Source organism: Colobus angolensis, unplaced genomic scaffold (genome assembly GCF_000951035.1).
Source record: "Colobus angolensis palliatus isolate OR3802 unplaced genomic scaffold, Cang.pa_1.0 Scaffold113, whole genome shotgun sequence".
NCBI lineage: Eukaryota > Metazoa > Chordata > Mammalia > Primates > Cercopithecidae > Colobus > Colobus angolensis.
The window spans coordinates 5,931,115-5,953,384 of NW_012112364.1; the positions used below are offsets into that span (position 1 = coordinate 5,931,115).

At 39.5% G+C, this 22,270-nt stretch overlaps 1 protein-coding gene across 1 annotated transcript in view; it reads right to left on the bottom strand.

Annotated features, from left to right (window-relative positions):
* Positions 1 to 12,478: 12,478 nt before the first annotated feature.
* The window catches only part of FGF9 (fibroblast growth factor 9), a 33,918-nt gene continuing 24,126 nt past the window's right edge, over positions 12,479 to 22,270 (bottom strand). The window contains exon 3 of the mRNA XM_011958894.1: positions 12,479 to 15,805. Within this exon, the coding sequence (XP_011814284.1) occupies positions 15,560 to 15,805 (246 nt within the window). The 3' untranslated portion in view covers positions 12,479 to 15,559. The remainder of the gene's footprint in view (positions 15,806 to 22,270) is intronic.

Consider the following 22,270-nt stretch of genomic DNA (forward strand, 5'->3'; position numbering starts at 1 on the left):
AAATTTTCCCTCATCTCTCGTGAACTTCACAGCATACGTCTGAACTCTGGCATTTGCTTCAAATGCTCATCCTCTAATAGAGAGCAGTAACTAATCAAGCAGATTTGTAATGTGTTCATACATTTGTCATGTGGCCCTTAATATAGTTTCTTGAGCGTGCTCAGAACCATTGGGTGTGGTTCCTAATTTAGCCTCCTGACAGTCACGTGTTTCTACAATAAAAACAGCTAAACAGGAATTTTGCATCTTAACTGCTGTTCTGAACTAAAAATATAGAGCTAATCATTCCAAGGCGTGTCAAAAAGATATTCCATATGACGTTACATATATGACATGATGTTCTCCTTTTCTAATTTGCGTCTACATCTCCTTTACTGTATATTGTAAGTCAAGTCTCTTTGTATCAGAAGGCTAGAGTTCCCCGTACGCAGGTTTGGTAGAACCCAGGTGGAGGTCTATTTGAACCTTCACCCTCTGTAATGCTCTCCCTTGCCCCCAGATTCATCCACCTGTCTCTGGCAGATCACTCCACTCCTTAGAGCTGAATATTAGAAAGTGGCAGTCAAGAGCAAATATCCTGATATTGTCTCCTTTCCTCTGAATTTTTTCTATCTCTGCTGTTTAGCAACTTGAGGAGCATGTCCTCGATGTGAAAACATTAGTCTATAGTTGTAAGGAAAGGGGGCTGACTCATTTTTGGACTTCCTGACAGGCCAGGATCACACCAGCATCCCTTATCTCATTTAAACTGCATGACAGCTCTGGAAGGTCATTATGGTTTGTGATCATTTCATATTATATGTTTAGAATGTGTTGTCATGGTACAATTGGCATACAATAGTCTGCACACAAGTATATATTTTGACGAGGTTGACATATTCATACACCTGGTAAATCAAGATTGTTAACATATCCGTCACCCCCAAAAGTTTTCCCGTGTCTGTTGGTGATCCCTTCTCCCACCCCCGCCTGCCCCTGCCATCTCCCGGTAACCAATGATCTTTCTAGAACTCTATATTGGCTTTAATTTTCTAGAATTATATGTGCATAGAAACGTACAATGTGTACTGTTTTTTCTCTAGCATCTCTCCTCCAGCACAACTATTTTGAGATATATCAATGCTGTGGTGTGATGCAGTAATTAATTCTCTATTACTGCTGAGCAGTATTTCACAGTATAGATATAGTGTAGTTCGTTCATTCATTCACCTGCAGGGTTTTGCCCAGTTTTTGGCTATTACAAATAAAGCTGCATGTTTTTCTACGAACATATGCTTTTAGTTCTATTGGGTACAAACAAGGAGTTGAATGGCTGGATCGTGTGGTAGGCTTATGTTTAACTTTTTAAGACACTGGCAAAATGTTTTCCAAAAAGATTGTACAATTTTACATTCCTGCCAGATGTGTATGAGAGTTCCAGTTCCTCCAAATCCTCACTGACACATAGTAAAGTCCATGTTTTAAAATTTTAGGCCTTTTAATATGTGTGGTGTATGACTGTGCTTTTATTTTGCATTTCCCTAATGGGCAATGATGTTGAGCGTCTTTCCATCTGCTTGCTTGCCATTCATATATCGTTTGGTGAACTGTCTGTTCAAATATTTGGCCATTTCTTTTCACCTGAGTTGTTTATTTTCTTGAGTTTTGAGAGTTCTTTCTACATTCTGGATGTAAGTTCTTATCAGATACATAATTTACAAACATCTCACTGTCTTAACTACTGCAGCTTTATATACAATGTTGAATTTATGTAGCGTCAGTCCTCCAACTTTGCTCCTTTTCAGAGCTGTTTCATCTATTCTAGATCCTCCATGCCTCTATATGAATTTTAGCAGCAGCTTGTTAATTTCTTAAACTAAAAAAAAAAAAAAATGCCTGTGAGATTTTGACTGGAATTGCCTTAGAGATATAGATCAATTTACAGGAAATTGACATGATAACAACATATAAACGTGATATATCTCTCCACTTATTAGGCCTTCTTTAATTTATCTCAGCCATGTTTTGTAGTTTGCAGTATATTGGCCTTGAACATCTCTTGTCATTTCTCCTCTCTATTTCATTCTTATCCTATTAAATGGTACTTTTATTTTCAATATCCAATTGTTTATTGATAGTGTGTAGAAATGCAGTTGTTTTTTGTACAATTGATTGCTCTTGCTCCAGAAGCCTTGCTAAACTCACTTTTTGATTCCAGCAGCAACTCTGTAGATTCTATCAAATTTTCTACATACATGATCATGCCATCTGCAAAAAAACAAGACAGTTTTTCTTCTTAGTTTATCATCTGGATGTCTTTTATTTCTTTATCTTGCCTTATCACACTGTCTAGATCTCCAGTACAATGCTGAGTAGGAGTGATAAAAGTACATATGTCTGTCATCTCCCTGAGTTTTGCAGTAAAGCACTCATTCTTTCATAAGTATGATGTTCACTGTAGGTTTCTCATCGACACCTTTTATCAGGTTGAGAAAGTTTCTTTCTTTTTTTTTTTTTTTTTTTGAGACAGGGTCTCTCTCTGTCACCCAAACTGGAGCACAGTGGTGTGATCTCAGCTCACCATTACCTCCACCTCCTGGGTTCAAATGATTCTCTGCTTCAGCCTCCCAAGTAGCTGGGATTACAGGCGCCCGCCACCACACCCAGCTAATTTTTGTATTTTTAGTAGAGACGGGGTTTCACCATCTTGGCCAGGCTGATCTCAATCTCCTGACCTCAAGTGATCCTCTCGCCTTGGTCTCCCAAAGTGCTGGGATGACAGGAGTGAGCTACCGTGTCTGTAATAAATTAGTAATAGAAAGAAACTTTCTTTTACTGGAAAGTCTGGATCCATATTCATGAGGGATATTGGTCTGTACTTCAGCAGTGGTCTAGAATTTTTGATATATTGTATTTTAATTTTTATTCAATTCAAATTACTTTATAATTTCACTGTTGATTTCTTCTTTGAACCTTGAGTAAAAGGATATCATTTAGTTTCCAGTATTTGGGGATTACCCACAGATCTGTCCAGTAATTGAATTCCATTGCCAGAGAACATACTTCTGTGAATTCTTTTAAATGTATTGAGATATGTGTTTTTGGTTTTTGTTTTTGTTTTGTTTTAATTATACTTTAAGTTCTAGGGTACGTGTGCACAATGAGCAGGTTTGTTACATATGTATATATGTGCCATGTTGGTGTGCTGCACTCATTAACTCATCATTTACATTAGGTATATCTCCTAATGCTATCCCTCCCCCCTCCCCACACCCCACGACAGGCCCCAGTGTGTAATGTTCCCCTTCCTGTGTCCAAGTGTTCTTGTTGTTCAATTCCCACCTATGAGGGAGAACATGCAGTGTTTGGTTTTCTGTCCTTGCGATAGTTTGATCAGAATGATAGTTTCCAGCTTCATCCATGTCCCTACAAAGGACATGAACTCATCCATTCAGGACATAGGCATGGGCAAGGACTTCATGACTAAAACACCAAAAGCAATGGCAACAAAAACCAAAACTGACAAATGGGATCTAATTAAACTAAAGAGCTTCTGCACAGCAAAAGAAACTACCATCAGAGTGAACAGGCAACCTACAGAATGGGAGAAAACTTTTACAATCTACCCATCTGACAAAGGACTAATATCCAGAATCTACAAAGAACTTAAACAAATTTACAAGAGATACGTTTTATGGCTCAGAATACCTTGGTAAATGTTCTTTGTGTGCTTGAAAAGACTATGTAATACACTATTGTGGGATGGAGTGTTCTATAAATATTAGATCATATTGTTTGATAGTATTGTATAAACATTCTATATTCTTAATAATGTGTTGTTTACTTGTTCTATCAATTATTGGAAGAAGGTTATTGAAATCTGAAGTTATAATTGTGAATTTGTCTATTTCTTCTTGAGATTTTATCACATGTTGCTTCATGTACATTAAAGCTCTGTTTATTAGGTACACAAACATTTTGGATTTTTATGTTTTATTGATTAATTGACCCCTTTATTATTTTGACATGATCTTATTTATCCCTGATAATATTCTCTTCTGTGAAATAATCTTATCTGGTATTAACATAGCCACTCCTGCTTTCTTTTAATTATTGTTAGCATGGTGTATATTTTTTCATTCTTTTACTTTTATCCTATCTGTGTCTTTATATTTAACATGTCTATCTTGTAGGCAGCATATAGTTGGGTCTTGCTTTTTAAAATCTGACAGGCTGGGTGCAGTGGCTCACGCTTGTAATCCCAGCACTTTGGGGGGCCGAGACAGGCAGATCATCTGAGGTCAGGAGTTTGAGACCAGCCTTACCAATATGGTGAAAACCCGTCTCTACTAAAAATGCAAAAATTAGCCGGGCATGGTGGCGGGCGCCTGTAGTCCCAGCTACTCGGGAGGCTGAGACAGGAGAATTGCTTGAACCTGGGAGGCGGAGAGTTGCAGTGAGGCAAGATCATACCACTGAACTCCAGCCTGGATGACAGAGTGAGACTCCATCTCAAAAAAAAATAATAACAAAATAAAATTAAAAAATAAATAAAATCTGACAATCTCTGCCTTTGGGTGCTTAGGCTATTTACACTTAATGTGATTATTAGTACGGGTAGGTTTAACTATATCATCCTGTTATAACTCTTTATTATTTTAGTGATTGATTTAGGATTGACACCACACATCTTTTAACTTACCGTAATATTGATACCATTTCAGGTGTAATATGAGAACCTTACAATAGTAAGTTTTCATTTACATCCTCCCAGGTTTGTACTATTGCTGTCATCTATTTTACTTTTACATATGCAATAAATTTCACACCACATTGTTATTTTCAAACAGTTGGTTATCTTTTTAAATGATTTGAATAAAAAGAAAAAATATTATGTATTTATTCACATAGTTATCATTTCTGGTGTTCTTCATTCCTTTGTATAGATCCATATTTTCACGTGGTATCTTTGTCCTTCTTCCTGAAGGATTTTAACATTTTAACATTTTTAACGTCAACAATTTTTTTTTTTTTTGAGACAGAGTCTCACTCTGTCACCCAGGCTGGAGTGCAGTGGCACGATCTCAGCTCACTGCAAGCTCCGCCTCCCAAGTTCACAGCATTCTCCTGCCTCAGCCTCCTGAGTAGCTGGGACTGCAGGTGCCCACCATCACGCCTGGCTAATTTTTTGTATTTTTAGAAGAGACAGGGTTTCACTGTGTTAGCCAGGATAGTCTCAATCTCCTGACCTCATGATCCGCCTGCCTCAGCCTCCCAAAGTGCTGGGATTACAGGTGTGAGCCACCGCACCAGGCCAACATTTACAATTTTAACATTTCTTACAGTATGTCAGGGTCAGCTGATGAATTCTTTCAGTTTTTTTAAGTCAGAAAAAATTTTCACCTTTGATTTTGAAATATATTGTTGCTAGGTATATAATTCTATATTATATAGAATTTTGACAGCTTTGTTCTTTCAGTACTTTTAAGATACTACTCCTTTAATAAAGATATTAAAGATATTACTCTGTTTTCTTGCTTATATTGTCTCTGATAATAAATCATCTCTCATCCTTAACTTTGTTCCTCTGTAAGCAGTGTTTTTTAAAGGGCTGCTTTTCAGATTTTGTCTTATCAATGGTGGTCAGCAATTTGATTATTATGTGCGTTGGTATAGTTGGTTTTTTGTTTTTCATTTTCCTTATACATGAGGTTTATTGGGCATCTCAGATCTGTATGTCTACAGTTTTTCTCAAATTTAGAAATTTTCTGACCATTATTTATCCAAATATGTTTTTCTCCTCTTCTCTGTTTCCTCTGTTTTGGAGACTCCCATTACACACATGTTGAGCTACTTGAAGCTGTCCCACGGTTCAATATTTTTAAATTATCTTTTCTCTGCTTTTCATTTTAGTCTCTTTTGCTGTAATTGCAAGAGAATTTATCTTTTCTTTTGCCTAAATCTGTCTAAATTGCCATTTTTAAAATACACTCTAGTGTATTTTTCACCTCACACATTGTAGTTTTCATCTCTAGAAGTCAAATTTTAATCTGTTCTTGTACCTTCCATGTCTCTCTGAAAATGTAGAACACAATTACAAAAATTGTTTCCATGTATTTTTCTACTTGTTCTAACATCTCTCTATTTCTAGGTCAGTAATACAGTTTGGTTTGTCCCCCCTAATCTGATGTTGAAATGTAATCCCCAGTGTTGGAGATGAGGCCTGGTGGGAGGGGTTTGGGTCATGGGGGTGAATCCCTAATAGCTTGGTGCTGTCCTTGTGATAGTGAGTTCTCATGAGATCTGGTTGTTTAAAAGTGTGTAGCACTTCCCCTCCCCACTTTCTCTCTCTTGCTCCCACTCTCACCATGTGAGACGCCCACGCCCCCTTCACCTTCCACCATGACTGGCAGCTTCCTGAGGCCTCACCAGAGGCCAAACAGATGCCAGCACCATGCTTCCTGTATAGCCTGCAGAACTGTGAGCCAAATAAGCCTCTTGTCTTCATAAGTTATCCAGTCTTAGGTATTTCTTTATAGCCATACAAGAATGGCCTATACAGTCAGGTTGAATTGATTGATTCTTTTTCTCCTTAGTATGAGTTACGTTTTCCTGCCGCTTTGCATGTCTGTTGGCTTTTGGTTGGATGCCAGGCATTGTTTATCTTCTTGGGTGCTGGATTTTTTTATTTCTAAACATATTATTGAGATTTGCTCTGGGATGAGCTTCTGGAATATAGTTTTATCCTTGTTGGTGTTGCTTTTAAAATATGTTAGGTGGGGCTGGAAAAGTGTTAGGACTAATTGTTCTCCATAACCAAGGCAAAACTCTCTCCGTACTCTACCCAGGACTCTGTGAATCTTGAAGTTTTCTATCTGGCCGTAGCAACAAGCACTATTCCTGGCCCTTTGTAAGTGCCAAGCACTGTTGCCTCCCATATTTTAGGGTGGTTCTTTCCCTGTCCTTAAGTAGTTTCCTGAAACTCATGCACTAATCAGTACACGGCCCCTTTCTAGAGAGTAGCAGCTAATCAAATATATTTATAAATGGTTCATACATTTGCCACATGCTCCTTAATATAGTTCCTTGAGCGTGCTCAGAACCACTGGGTGTGGTTCCCAAATAAGATAGCCTCATGACAAGCTGTCACATGTTTCTGAGATAAAAACAGTCACATAGGAATTTTGAATCTTAACTACTGTTCTGAACTAAAAATGTAGAACTAATCATTATAAAACATGCCAAAAGGTATGCTAAATTACCGCATATTGACTTTATGTATGTTTTATTTTTCAGAAGCACAATTCAAAATCAAACCAAGAAGGAATTCTTTGGGGAACAATTTTAAGCACCCAGTTGAATGAGAAACAAAATATTTCCAAATGACCTAGGTCTGTTATTTAAAGTACTTACTTTAAAGAGATGGTGTCTACTTTAAGTCATATCCCAGTCCCTTTCCCCACCAAGAAGTGATATTCTCCATAAGGAAGACAATAAAAAAAAGTTCATAAAAATTAGTTCACCTCACTTCTGCAAGAGGCATGCAAAAACCATATGGATCAATATATATTCATATTGTACATGAAAACAGATTTTAATAATTGTTTTTACTTTAGTAATCTTAGAACATAGTATTTATCAATAATTACTTGCTGAATATATTAATAAGTTTCAATGACAAGTTCCCTTCACTTGAATTTTGGTCAGCTTCTAAGCTATATGGGAATTATAGACATGTTGAAAAAATCATGGGTTTACCTAAAACTGAACCTCAACTGTTGGCCAGTTTTTTAAGGTTTGTTGTTGCTGTTGTTGTTTAAAAAGGCACCAAATAGGATTCATGACTACAAAAATAACCTTTATTATTCACACTACAATATTTGCTATTTGTATTTTAATTCTCCTATAAGCTGACCTTTTGATATTTGAAAAAATATATGCAACCCAAGTTTCTATTAAAATCAGTTCATTAGGACATAACTCGTTTGAGAGGCAATTTGGCCATTTCAAGGTACTGATACTTTTGAAAGACATTCAGGACCACATGGAATACAGAACGGGGCCAAAACACGGAAGTCTGCGTTTGGGCTGATGGATAGGGACTAGAGGTGACTGGACCATATTTTCAGGCAAGTGAATTTATCCACTTCCACAAAAAGCATTGTTAATACAACTCTTTCACCCAATAATCTATATTTTAAAAGAAATAAGCATTTTGCATCTGGAAGAAAATGAATGCTCTGAGATGAAAATAGTAGAATTCAGCCTGCTTGCCTAGGAAATATGCCAAGAGGAAGAAAGAGGAAACGTACATTAGGCACATTAGAGTCACTACAAAATTTTAAGTTGCTTCTTTGAAGCAAATAATCAGAAGAAATGGCCTGATTTCTAATTTTGTGCCCACTTACCAAGAGTCATTCATAACCCTCATCTATCTCCAGATGGCACTTCAGATGCTAGGTGAACGGCAGCCTCGTGGCAATGTTTAGGCTTTACTCAACCAGTGTCAGTCATGAAGTATCTCCTGAAGAATGGAGAGTTTCTTTGCTTGCCAAGATGCCCTGCTTTAAATACTGCTCTGATTCAATTCACTATTATTTCCTAAGCCAAATTTAAGATCGTAAGACACTTCTGAGACAATTCTAAAGACCATCCATCACGCTCTGTCAGTTCTACTTATTCTGTAATATGAACCTAAACATGTCTACTCTTTAAACATGGGATAGGGAGAGGGAGACCCAAGAGAGTAGGAATCCATGGTACCCTCACAACTAGGAAAGGAAATCAAAGCAAGCCACAAGGAATCCAGAGACAGATTAATTACAGATTTGTCATTCGATGAAGATGAGCAAAATGAAAGGTTTCATCTCTCTAACCAAGATGTACAATTTCATCTCTCTGGCATTAAAGCTATGACTATATATTAGATGGCCATTGATATTTCAATGAGATGAGTTCAATGGGAGGAGAGGAGGCATTTTCCAAGCTCCATCAGTCCTTTTAGCCCACTAGGTGACATCTTCACTGAGCTCTCATACCCTTAAAAGACAGCACAAATCTACAACTGAAAAACCTGGAATTCCATTGCCTTTTCCCTTGAATTTTCCCAAGAAGGGGAGGTCAGAGAACAGACTGGCCTACATTCTGTTTATTTCAAAAGAAACTCAGTTTTTGCCAAGCAGTCGCTCATTTACTGAAACAATCTGTATCATCAAATCTGAGGACATCTTTCAATGCCATCCTACTTAAACCAATAGAACTTGAATAGGGTTGCTTCGAACTGAGTTCTTACATATTAAGGTATATTAAATACATAGTTGAAGAAGAGCAAAGTTCATGAAAAACTGCCGAGGCGTCCTCATGTCCTCTGGATGTGGACATCCCGGTCCGACAGTTTCTGGAGCAGGTACCATGTGTCTACAGATTCATTGACATAGAATCCAGCACGGTATTTAAGTAACAAGATCAGAATGTTGTCTTATTTTGTACTACGATATCCCCAGCCCTGTTTCATATCATATAGCAGTTACTCAATATACCTTTACTGAAAGAATGGACCAGATATTTTAAAGATTATATTTTTGCCTCTCTTATTTTCCTATATTTTAATGATTTTTACACTGCAGATTTTGCCTGTGACATGAGGTAAATGTGAGAGAGATAATTAAAATAAGTAACGTTAATAAAAACATGGAGGGGCGCAGTGGCACACGTTTGTGATCCCAGCACTTTGGGAGGCTGAGGCAGCCAGATCGCTTGAGCCCAGGAGTTCGAGACCAGCCTGGCTAACACGGTGAAACCCCATCTCTACTAAAAACACAAAAAATTAGCCAGGTGTGGTGGTGCGTGCCTGTAATCCCAGCTACTCAGGATGCTGAGGTGGGAGAATCGCTTGAGCCTGGGAGATGGAAACTACAGTGAGTAGAGATCGTGCCACTGCACTCCAGTCTGGACAACAGAGTGAGACCCTGCCTCAAAAAATTAAATTAAATTCAAACAAAAATGAGTAGGATAACCTTTCTCTGGAAAGGAACCAAGAACAACACAAGAGCATTCTGAAGGAGGCCACAGGCGAGCCCAAGACAACAGAGCTGATCTGACGCAATGACTGTGTTCTGATTGTCTCCATGAGCCAACACCCCCACACAAAGCTTAGGAAACCCTGCAAGACCAAAGCTGGCCCATCGGCCAGCACTTTTTACCTCCGGCTTTTTACATCACTTTTACTTCAGGCTCAGCCATGGTTATCTGGGAAACATCAAAGATAGAACGAGCCCAAATTCACAAGGGACACAGCACTTTCTGGACACACACAGAACGCCAGAGAATCTATAGCTCTCTTTTCCATTGCCCTTCTCGTTCTTTGCATTTCACCGTAAACATCACATCCCTGGACCCTCGTAAGTCCGGATGGCATGCAACTTACTTTCCACAGCCCCCACTACCTGCCTTATCCCAGTATTCATCACAATGCACCATGATGCCTATTTGTCTAAACTGTGTGTGTGCCACCAGTGACAAGTCTGTCTTCTTCATCCCGACTCCAGCTCCACATAATGAAGTTAAGGAAGGAGGGAAGGGACTGAGAAGAGAAATAAGCACGCAGGAAAGAGGGAGGATGAGTGTGGTCAACCACAGAGCAAGGGGACACCTGGAGTGGGGCTGCCCTCTGAACAGGAGTCGTAATTCTAATATCTTCACAGACTAGGAAGAGCCCTCTTAAGAAATTTCACCAGGCTGCAACCCTGTGCCTGTGTATACACTAAGAGCTAGAGGCAACAGCTAGGAGGAACTTAGAGAATGTTTTGCAACATCCCACAAAATGGTAAGGAAAAAGCCTGCGTTGAGTGTTTCCAAAAATTAGTTTCTCCAAGCTGGGCCTTGAACATTGTCAATAATGCTTGCCCTTCCCCAGCGTGAGGAGGACAGCAGCAGTTGTTCAGTTCTGAATGCTCTCATACACAACTTTTTCTTTTAACTCCTTTTAATTCCAGATTTTCCTAAGTCTACTAATATCAATGGGAATAACAAGCAAAACAGCATAGCTAGAAGGATGTTCAGAAAGGGACAGCAAAAAAAAAAAAAAAACATAGCAAGAGCACAGTTTGCCAAAGGCTATTCAGATATCCAGTTATGCCTCCGGTTTTTTTTGTTTTTTGCTTTTTTTTTTTTCTGAGACGGAGTCTCGCTCTATCACCCAGGCTGGAGTGCACTGGTGTGATCTCGGCTCACTGCAAGCTCCGCCTCCTGGGTTCCCGCCATTCTCCTGCCTCAGCCTCCTGAGTAGCTGGGACCACAGGTGCCGCCACCACACCCAGCTAGTTTTTTGTATTTTTAGTAGAGACAGAGTTTCATCATGTTAGCCAGGATGGTCTCGATCTCCTGACCTTGTGATCCGCCCGCCTTGGCCTCCCAAAGTGCTGGGATTACAGGCATGAGCCACCGCGCCTGGCCTATGCCTACAAATTTTTTAATTAAAATTAAATTTTTAAAATATTTTCCAATATATAAGCTGGAATATGGTTGGAGAATAATGAGAATTTTAAGTAAGAATGTTCTTTTCCTATTAACCCAAACAGCAAAGAGGCCTCATAACTGGCTGACCTAAGAGTCTGGCTAGCAACCTGGTGACTAAGCTGGTGGAGAATACACATTAAGAATATTCGTTTTCAATTTCTTCCAAAAGAAAATTATAGAAGTGTCTATTTCTTATTTCTGCATGTTCCTCTCTAATGAAGGGTACATCAAAAAATTTTTTCTAAAGACCTCAGGGCAATGATAGAAGCATGCGGCAAGTAAAAGGCGCGAATCACACTTTGTGCCATTTATTCACACATTCGTCACCAAACATTCTGTGGCCAGGGTCCATCCCACAACCTGAAGCCCTGAATTCTGGACTGTGTACTAAAGAAGTCAACACAATTTATTGTTATCATTCCTCCCCATTCCACTTTTAAGAATAAAACATAAATGTTAAAATGTGAAATGTCTATGGATACATGTGGGTGTCACAGAGCATGTAGGCCACATGTATACACACGTACATTTGAGAAGGCCTTGGTGGCTAATGTTTCTTTCTAATTCATCTGGCATATTCCCCCACCCCCACCATTTTATTGCTTTTTCGTGCAAGTGACCACAAACAGTGGGTCTAAATTTGGCACATTTCAAGGTCAAGTGAGGCAGCAAACAAAATCTGACCTCAAACAATACGCCTTTGTCCATCCACCCATCCGCGTACATGTGCACACACACTTAGCTTCGCTTGCTCCAAGTTCATAAATCTTCATCCCAGAACATTACTTGCTTCTTCATTGAACACTTACAGAGATAAGACATCTGGATATGTTTGTTCCTTCCCCTCCATCCCCCATAACCCTCAACCCCTCAACACACAGCCCAGCTGTAAGAGCAAGGAGCATATGCTTTTTAAATTCCACTGGCTCACGCAGGCACAGAATCTGAAGCAGCTCCAAAATGGACATCAAGTAAAAAATACCAGTTTTCAAAACTCTGTAATTATGTATTTACACAAATTACATAATCCTGTATTTACATACAATTACAGATTATCAGGTAACTAACACAAGGTTGTAGTGTTAACGAGATGAGATAGAATGAAAACACCAGAAGGAAGCCATTTGTGTATCTACAAAACAGGACCTGGCAGGGCAGGTTCCCCAACACTGACCCGGCACGTCCTTCACCACTGCTTGGGGACATTCGCATGACAGCTGAAAAAGTCGTTCGGTCCATGCTCGGTAAGTCTTTGACCACAGTGCAAGTGTTGGCACCGACAACACAGTGGTCTGGCTATCGAAGCGTGTGCTTGTGAAACCAGAGCCCCCATTCCACAGTGGCTCAGGGCTGCCATTCACTGGGCTTTGGGTCTCTTAAGACAAGAAATGGATGCAAGCCCATGAGCTGGGGATGACTCACTCTACCACCCAACAGACAATGCCCACGTCGAAACCCTGAGCCATCCACTCTCCCGGTTCGACTATTTACATAAATCGCATGAGTCAATATTTATTTATTTACAGACCATTACAGTTTATTGTATCAATTGCCAAAAGCATATAACAATTTGCTTGTCTTAAAAAAAAAAATACCAAAACAAAATTAACTCCAAAAGTAGACATTAAAGTAGCATATTCTAGGAATGCATGAAGATTTTAGTCCTTTTCACAATTTTCTTTCTTTTAGGTCAATTATCTAAGGTCTCATGCTACTTTTAAGACTACTTTTGGCTGTCGCCTAAAATCAATTTTTTCAGTGCTACATAGTATACTTATGATATCCTAGAAACTTGATTCTTCCCTGTGGTCAAATGTTTAATATTTTTCAGCCAAAAAAAAAAAAAATGCCTTTTGGAAAAACTAAAGCCTGAATATGTGCACATTTTAGCAGCAGCAAAGGGTTAAATAATAAATAAGAATAACTACTTTTTGGAATTAAATGCAGTTTCTGTTTAGAAAGGAAAAAAAACAAGAAAATAAATGAAGAGGACATTCTGAGCTTTATCATAAATCAACTATTTTACATTGCTTCTGTCCCCTCCCCCTAAAATATCTCTTAATTCCAAATATTAGACTTAGATTTTCCGTAATGCACATCAGCAGGAGGGCATTGCCATGTACTCCAACTTGGACCACAGAAAGGCAAGACATCGTCACAACAGTAAGTCATGCGCTTCTAGCTCATAACAGCTGTCACTCACCAGTGACACACTTTTAGTTTTCATAGAGAATGTGCATCAGAAAAAAACAGTTTGAATAGTAAATTTTAAAATTAGTTCCATAAACCCCAACACATGTTTAAACCGTCACTTTCCACTTCTCAACACACCTGGCTAGAAAGTGTCATATGTAGATGAGAATTTGTTATAAATTCCTTTTTTCTTAAATATTGCTTTAAGAATTTGGCTCTTTTCTCCTTTGTATATAGTAAGAAATAGTCTCGCTTGCCCAAGGGCAAGTTCCAAAATTATTGCTACTAAAGAAATATGTATTCTTATGCTTTTCAGCATAAAATGTTATAAAAGCCTTGTAAAAGATATTCTATATAGTAACACCCCCGCTAAAAAAATTGAGCGCTTGTGGAGACCATTTTAAAAAACAAAACACAGTCAACAAGTGTAATACTTTCCCCCTCATTGTCACTATTGATAACGATTTATTAGTTTCATTTTGCAAGTTTTACTAAGGGTGCTATTACCACGTAATTCGGACAGTTCACACTGAAAGCCATTTTCTCTAAAAGATGTTACAATGACCCCTATGATCCTTCTATAATTTCGTATTTGATAGCCAAGGGAACCAAAACATGTTTATAAGTATGATCCTGTTAATCTGATTCTTACGTCTTAAAAAAAAAATAGTCTGTACTTTTTTTTCCTTTTTTGAGAATTCTAAACCAATACAACGTTTGATGTTAATACTGTCACTCTGGAGATCGGCTAAAATAAAAGCATAGTTATTATCTAGCTTTGGTATATTCTGCGATAAGATTTGAACAAGTAAGACATATACCAACCCTCGTATTTTCCAACCGTGAAGCTACAACAGTGGAGTCACTTATGAGAGAGGAAATATTGCAGACACAGAATCAAAGTTTGAGACCCAGTTTATCTTTAATCCTCTGGGATAAGCTATGAAACAAGCAGTCTGAAGAGTGAATACTCAGTGCCATGAGCGATGTGCATAAGTTTACAATAATACGGGCACAAAAGAGATTGTCGCCTTGAGTACATTAGGGTCATCAGAGTTTCTCATATCCATGCACCATTATATCTACTCGCATGAATTTACCACAGGTTCATAGCAGACTTTGCCACTTAATGCTTACAGAGCCTAAAGCTTCCAAAATGCCTATCTGGCCTGTACATGTTTCATTAAAAATAAACTCTATATAATAAATAAATATATAAAATAAATAAAATGTTGCCTTTGGAATTTCTATAAATAAATTTAACTTTTTTTTTTTCTTTTTCTTTTCTTTTTTTTTTTTTTCTTTTTTTTTTTAACTAAGAGGTCTTTGCTTTAAGTTCACTGGGATGATACCAGTGAGAATTAACTGAAAGTCTTTTAAGTAAGACTGCACCCTCGCGCAGGCCACCAGCCAGAATCCTGATAAGTCGAAGTATGGCAGCTGTACTGATACAGGATGAAGTACAACTGATCAGAAATGTAAAAGCGTGTCTATTTCCAGCATGCATCAGGCCGCAGTCCTTTCGCTCTCGCTCCGCCCGCATCTCCCGCTACACACACACACACACACACACACACACACACACACACTCTCTCTCTCTCTCTCTCTCTCTCTCCTAGCACTCAGTCTCTCTCTCCTCTTCCCCCATGATAAATCAAGCAAGTGGCCCTAGGCAGCCCTCCAGGAGGAGCCTTTAAGTGCAGAACAAAATCAGCATGTTCCCATCCAAGCCTCCATCATACATTATGCATGCGACAAAGTTTGGCAACAGTGGAGTGATGTGATGGCACAGCTAATCAATAAGAACCCACCGCGTGAAACCTTTATAGTGGTTACTTTTTTAAGGGCTCAAGTGAAGAAAATGTCTTTGTCAACTTTGGCTTAGAATATCCTTATACAGTTCAGGTACTTTGTCCGGGTCCACTGGTCTAGGTAAAAAGTGTGTGAATTTCTGGTGCCGTTTAGTCCTAGCCCCTTCTCTCGGAGTCCCGTCTTTATTTAATGCAACATAGTATCGCCTTCCAGTGTCCACGTGCTTATATAGGTTTGATGAGTACGTATTATACCAGTTTTCTTCGAACTGTTCTCTGAATACACACTCTTGGGTTAGTTTTTCCTGTAAAAAGAAAAAGAGGGAGAACATCAGCAAAAATAGCTAATGCATGCTGGGCTTAATACCTAGGTGCTGGATGGATAAGTGCAAACCACCTTGGCACATGTTTACCTATTAACAAACCGCACATCCTGCATGTGTACCCCAGAACTAAAAATTAAAATTAAAGTTTTTTAAAAAAGATAAATATGTTGCAAAAGTAGCTACATTCAATATTAAAAGTAACATTCCGTTGCCATACAATATAACCCCCATGAGAAAATACTGATGTTTTTGCCCATTTTACCCATTTTAATGCATTTTGCAAAAACTGCCTAACCCTACAAATTTAACTACATTCTAATCTCTAACTCATAATGACTAAAGCGAAAGAGTCTAAACATTTTCTAGTTAAACTGTTGCATATACAATCATTTGAGTCAAATGCAAGGAACACCTAATGGGATACGTTGTTCCCATTTTTCCTAGAGCAGCTCTGTGGTGACCACACTGAGAGGGACAGCCTGTGCCCCTGTGCCCGTGGCAAGGCTCAGATAACGGCTTTAACACCAGTATATATTTTATCAAGTACCTGCTGCAGAGATCAACATTAGCAACATGACCAGTGATGTCAGATATTTTCTGCCCTTTTTAGCAGCAGCATTTACTTACTACTCTCTCTGAGTGGTTTTTAAACTTCATTCAGTGTGTTGCAGAATCATCTGAGATGCAGATTTCTGAGTCCCAAACCTTTAAAACTCTGATTCAGCAATTCTCAAAATATGCATTTGTAACAGGCCCCTGGGAGAATTCTAATGCAGAATCCTAATTCTCAGTCTACATTTCAAAACATAATGCCTCTGTCATGACTGAGTGCGTGTTCCTGAATCCAAAGTAAAAGCAAATATCCTGGCCTTCCTTTCCCTTGAATTTAGATAGAAGAAGAGACCCCTAACTAAAAAAGCTGTATTCTCAGGTTCACAGATACCAACAAGAAACGTGCACTGACCCAGATCAGAAAGGTTCTGCATCTTCCCAGATGGACTGTACCTCCTCTTCTTGAGCTTTATGAAAGCTGGGGTCCAGCTGAACCCCACAACCTAGGGCTCCTGGGGTTGCAAGACTCATGGGCAGTAACAACAAAAATAACACACACACACACCCACACACACGCACCGCATCCCAAAGCCGTGAACACACCCCGGCAAAGATGTGTGCCTCGAAGCTGGTCTCTAGAGAAATAAGGTGACAGGGCTTACTGGCCTTTTTGCTCGTCCCACTGTTCAACTGAAACTTTTAAAATCAGTATCTTTAGTGTTTAAAACAGTAAACATGAAAATAACTTGTTAGAAATAGTTTCTTTTCTCTTACCTACCTGGCGCCTTATATAAATAAGAAAACACATAAGCAACCACAGATAAGGGCATTCGTTTCTGTCATGCAGACCCAGGGGACAGACAGTAAACTTTATACATCACCAAAATACAGACGTTCTCTTGCCATGTATGTAGCTAAGGACACAATTTAATACAATGGATTCACAGGTATCCGTTGGGTAGAATGCATCATCCCCAACTCCTTGCAGAGTAAGTCAGGAGAGCCAAGGAGAGGACAAAGGGAGAGAATTGGACAAAATCAATCACTAGCCCATCGTGACGCCACCTTCTCTAGGTCCCTTCTCTAATCCAAAGGCTTAAACCACACTCACGAGGTTGGGAGAGCTGGCACTTCCTGACAGGTGCTTTTCTACGTGTTTGGAAGCACTGAGTAGGTTTTTTCAGCAAGATACTCTCTCACTGGCCAAGTTTTGCTAAGTGAGCTGAAATGGGGGGAAGCAGAAAGGAAAAACAATGCGTCAGGCAAGGACAAAAAGGACGGGGAAACTTCAGACCGCTGGTGCTGGGTTCACAGGCACAGAATGAATCGCAGAAACCAAACCCACCCCAGACTGGACAACTCTCATCTGAGGGTGGCCGGGAGAAGCGGTTCTACCCCACAGGCGGGGTGCACGGGGGAGACGCTCTACCCCACAGGCGGGGTGCACGGGGGAGAGGCGCTCCTGCACCCTCCTCTGCACACGGGCCTAGCGGGGAGCTCTTCGGGGGAAACTCAACCTCCTCCTACGCTGGGGAGCTGGGGCTGAATGTGACTTCCCTCTCATCTCTATTGAAACTGATAAAAGTTTAAGTGTGCTAAAGACATTAATGGCTATTTTAGTCCTTACTGCCATTTGCATAATAGTCTCCTCACAGGCAAGATCATTCCTGGCTAAAAATAGCTGGTTTCGGTTTGCTCTAAGTAAGTGAAATTTCTAAACAAATACGTGCATTTATTTTATCATTAATAAAATAGACCAAAAGATGGGATTGGATGAGCCTTTAGTTCTACAAGGGACAAGAAAAAGGAATTCAAAGTACCCTTTCTTTTTTGCAGCAGGAAAGCACATCACCTACAAATACTATGAAATTAAACTTTATTTTAAATGTAGAACACTTCCTCCTCCTTTCTGAGCCATGAGTGAGGCGCCAGCATGTATTTCCTCTGCATACATAGCATACGCATAGCACAATGGGTTTTCTTGGATCAGAAACAGATACACAAAAATCGCAGCAGAAGATAATGAGTTTAGGTGACGGGAAAGCCTGACTTTGGAGTGAGAAGCCTGCTCCTATCCCAGCTTCACCGTCACTAGCTGCAGGGCTTTACAACTGGTTCTCTCACCTCTCCAAGTCTCAGTAACCTCACCTTTAAAACAGGTTAGTAGTAAGTGTCTTGAGGCAGGGCTGTGACAGAGATCCAGCCAGAGAGCAGTGAACACCGAGGAAGCTCCCAGGCAGCAACAGTGTTGTTAATATCACAATAACATCTCAACATCTTAGAACCTGAATAAACCTTAGAAAACAGCAAATGCAACTTTTCCAGTTAAATACATGGGACAGCAGTGAAGCAATTTGCGCCTGGTCTGTGCCACAGGATCTTGTTATTATGTAATGAAGCCACCAGACCAAGAAGTTTCCAGGAGCCCTACCTAGCACAGCCACCACACTCTTGGGACCAGGCCCTTCCACTTTTCACTTTTCACTAAGCATAGTAAAAAGAGTCCTGTGTGTCTCTCTATTTCCAAATGTAATTTTTGAGTAATTCTATTTATCTGCAGGGGGAATAAGTGGAGAGGGCAAGAGAATAGCAATCATGAACAAAATTCCACAGTGGTAGAGGTATCACTCTCTAAGAATGAAACATGAAATTGTTTTCAGTGCTTAAGAAAAGATTCTCATTTTATCACTTTTTTAAAGACTATGGAAATCCCCCCTTTAAAAAAGTAAATATGCGGCCGGGCGCGGTGGCTCAAGCCTGTAATCCCAGCACTTTGGGAGGCCGAGACGGGCGGATCACGAGGTCAGGAGATCGAGACCATCCTGGCTAACACGGTGAAACCCCGTCTCTACTAAAAAAAAAAATACAAAAAACTAGCCGGGCGAGGTGGCGGGCGCCTGTAGTCCCAGCTGCTTGGGAGGCTGAGGCAGGAGAATGGCGTAAACCCGGGAGGCGGAGCTTGCAGTGAGCTGAGAGATCCGGCCACTGCACTCCAGCCTGGGCGACAGAGCGAGACTCTGTCTCAAAAAAAAGTAAATATGCTAAGAAATTGAACTGACCGTTTCACTGCCAGTTAACACTGCCTTATTTTCCCAGCAGGCTATCAGAGCATCGTTCACACACACACACACACATAACTTAGAAAATAAAGCGAATTATTCCATTTAAAACAGTATAATTGGACAGGCACAGCAGCTCATGCCTGTAACCCCAGCACTTTGGAAGGCCCAGGCAGAAATATCACTTGAGGCCAGGGGTACAAACCAGCCTGGAAAACACAGTGAGTCCCTATCTCTACAAAACAAAAAATTAGCTGGGCATGGTGGTGCGAACCTGTAGTTCAAGCTACGCAGGAGGCTGAGGCAGGAGGGTCACTTGAGATGAGGCTGCAGTGAACTGTGATTGTGGCACTGCACTATAGCCTGGGCAACAGAGTGAGAACCTGTCTCTACAAATCAAACAAAAGAAAAACAGTATAATCTACAGCCAGCATTTTTTGTGATGGCTGAGTCCAATTCCAGTTGTCTCATACACACGAGGGTTATACAACTTCAGTCCACAAGTTAAATGAGATTGTGCAAACATGACATTGCAAAACCACTGGTACATTTAAGCTCCTGCAATTACACCAATTATGCCACACAGATCAGTTTAGATCCCTTAAAAATTAAAATTATCATGAAAAGTTATAAAGATTGTGTTACTCGTCTAAATCACACATGTGCTTTTAAATAATTTCTTCCTCCTATTGGGGATTATGCCAATGTGTGATTTTTGTTTTAGAATGAGTAGCAAGATCTACAGAAATAATCTCTTTATGATCACACTTCAGTACTTAGCGATACAATATTTAGTTGAGGTGAAAATATTTATGCTATGTATTTCTACTCCACAATCATTTTTCTAAATAAAAAATAAGTACATGAATGCAAATTTGGATAGCAAAAAATATTAACCTGTATTCTTATATAGATGTGCGGATGAAGGGAAGGGGCGGGGGAGGGTGTGTCTGCCTTCAAATAAACTATACACTCTAGAATTATAGAACGCAGATGTTTTAAAACTCACCACATGTTTCTAATGCAGACAGTTTATAGAGTATTCCACTATAAAGTGATCAATTCTTGTTTTATTGTATTTCCATGTTTTAATTTTTTTTTAGATTATTTAACTATAGCTGTTTATGGCATACCTATCTTTGAACTGTTGGATTATATCACTAGGCTTGGGTGGAGAATGTGGATTTAATTCAAATGTCTACTAAAGTCCATGCTTTGGAACAAAATCTGGTGAATGTTAGCAACTATGGAAACCTCTTTTCATTTTATATCATCAAATTCCAAGCGCTGGGAAAAACTGAAATTAAAACTTCAAAACTTTTACCAATCCTGTTAAAACCAAAGTATGAGATAATAACGCGAAAATTACAGTACAGCCCAGAGAATGCTTAGGAATGTTATAAGACATAAACTTATACAGACACTATTTAAAACTACGAGACAATTTGGAAATGTGTAATCCACGTGGGCAACATGACGCTCAGTTCGTATCTATGCCCACTTAAAACATGAAGCCAGAGTTGGTTCAAAAGTCAAGACTTAGTAATAGTGATTGAAAACGTACAGACTTACGCCATGCTGTTATTTTAAAACATAACTTCCATATTAATAAACATATGGTGCCGTTTTGTCCACATGGTTGCATTTATTCTACTCAATGGGCCGCTTAGACTACTTGCTGCTATGTCGTAAACTACTACAACACATCAGCTTATGGTCAGTAACTGTACAGACACTGACTTCGCTGCAGAGGTCCCAAACATTTCATAAGTTAATGACTTCAGTGTAATCATTCATTCCCATATCTACTGTTTATTATAGTCATGATATTTTAAACCTCCCTTAACCACAATTACTCGTACAGATGTACTCCTCCTCATTAATAATCTAGCAGTAAAGCCTTAATGGGAGTTGTTGCAAGGATCAGGGTGATTAAATATAATGACTAAAGGACCGTTAAGAAGCAGCCAGGTCTCTTCACTCTTCTCTCATGGGAGAAGTCCCCAACTAGACAGAAAGCAACAAACACTGAGACACTAGGCGAGAGGGTACTATTTATTTCATGAGAAGCTCCGACCCAGACCCAACCCAATATGGCTCACCTGAAGCCAGTTTTCCAAAACCTCTAAATTCCCCAGTATTCCAGATGGGCCTGCTTTTATATCCACATTCCTGGCCCTCAAAATTGCCACCAGAATTGTGGGAACAATTGCATCAGTTGTGTCTGGTCCACACACACAAAATGAATCAAGGAGGCAGGCCATTTTGCATTTTGTCTCATCAAAGTATATGGGAAACTAAGAATTCCTAAATTCTCTCCACTCCTCCTCCACCTAAAATACAAAAGGAAAACAGAAAAGACCCTTCCCCAGAAGCTGCTTACATCAGTATTTGGGAACTCAGTGATAGGGGTCCCAGGCTGAATCTAGTCACATACACACACACACACACGTGCACACACACACACACGTGCACACACATCTTCAGTGCTGCATGCTCACCAACCATGTGGTACTTAGTCTACTGCCAAGGACAGAACCTGCCAAATATACCACAGAACAAACTAGACGATTGAGAGGTCTTCCTTGGAAGCTGCCTATAAAAATGAACGTTTGTTTAGCAAATCACATTAGCTCATAAACTTTTAACACATGTTCAGAGGGGTATTCCCACAGAGGAAAGAAAGTCTTGCTCAGGGAATAACAGAATTCAAATTTTCAAAGTGTAATATTTACTTTGAGAAGCATTTTTGCTTGTGTTAATGTTTAGCCAATGTACATTTAATCATTCCATAAACAAACCTACAGGAAAAATTCATCAAATTTAACACCTT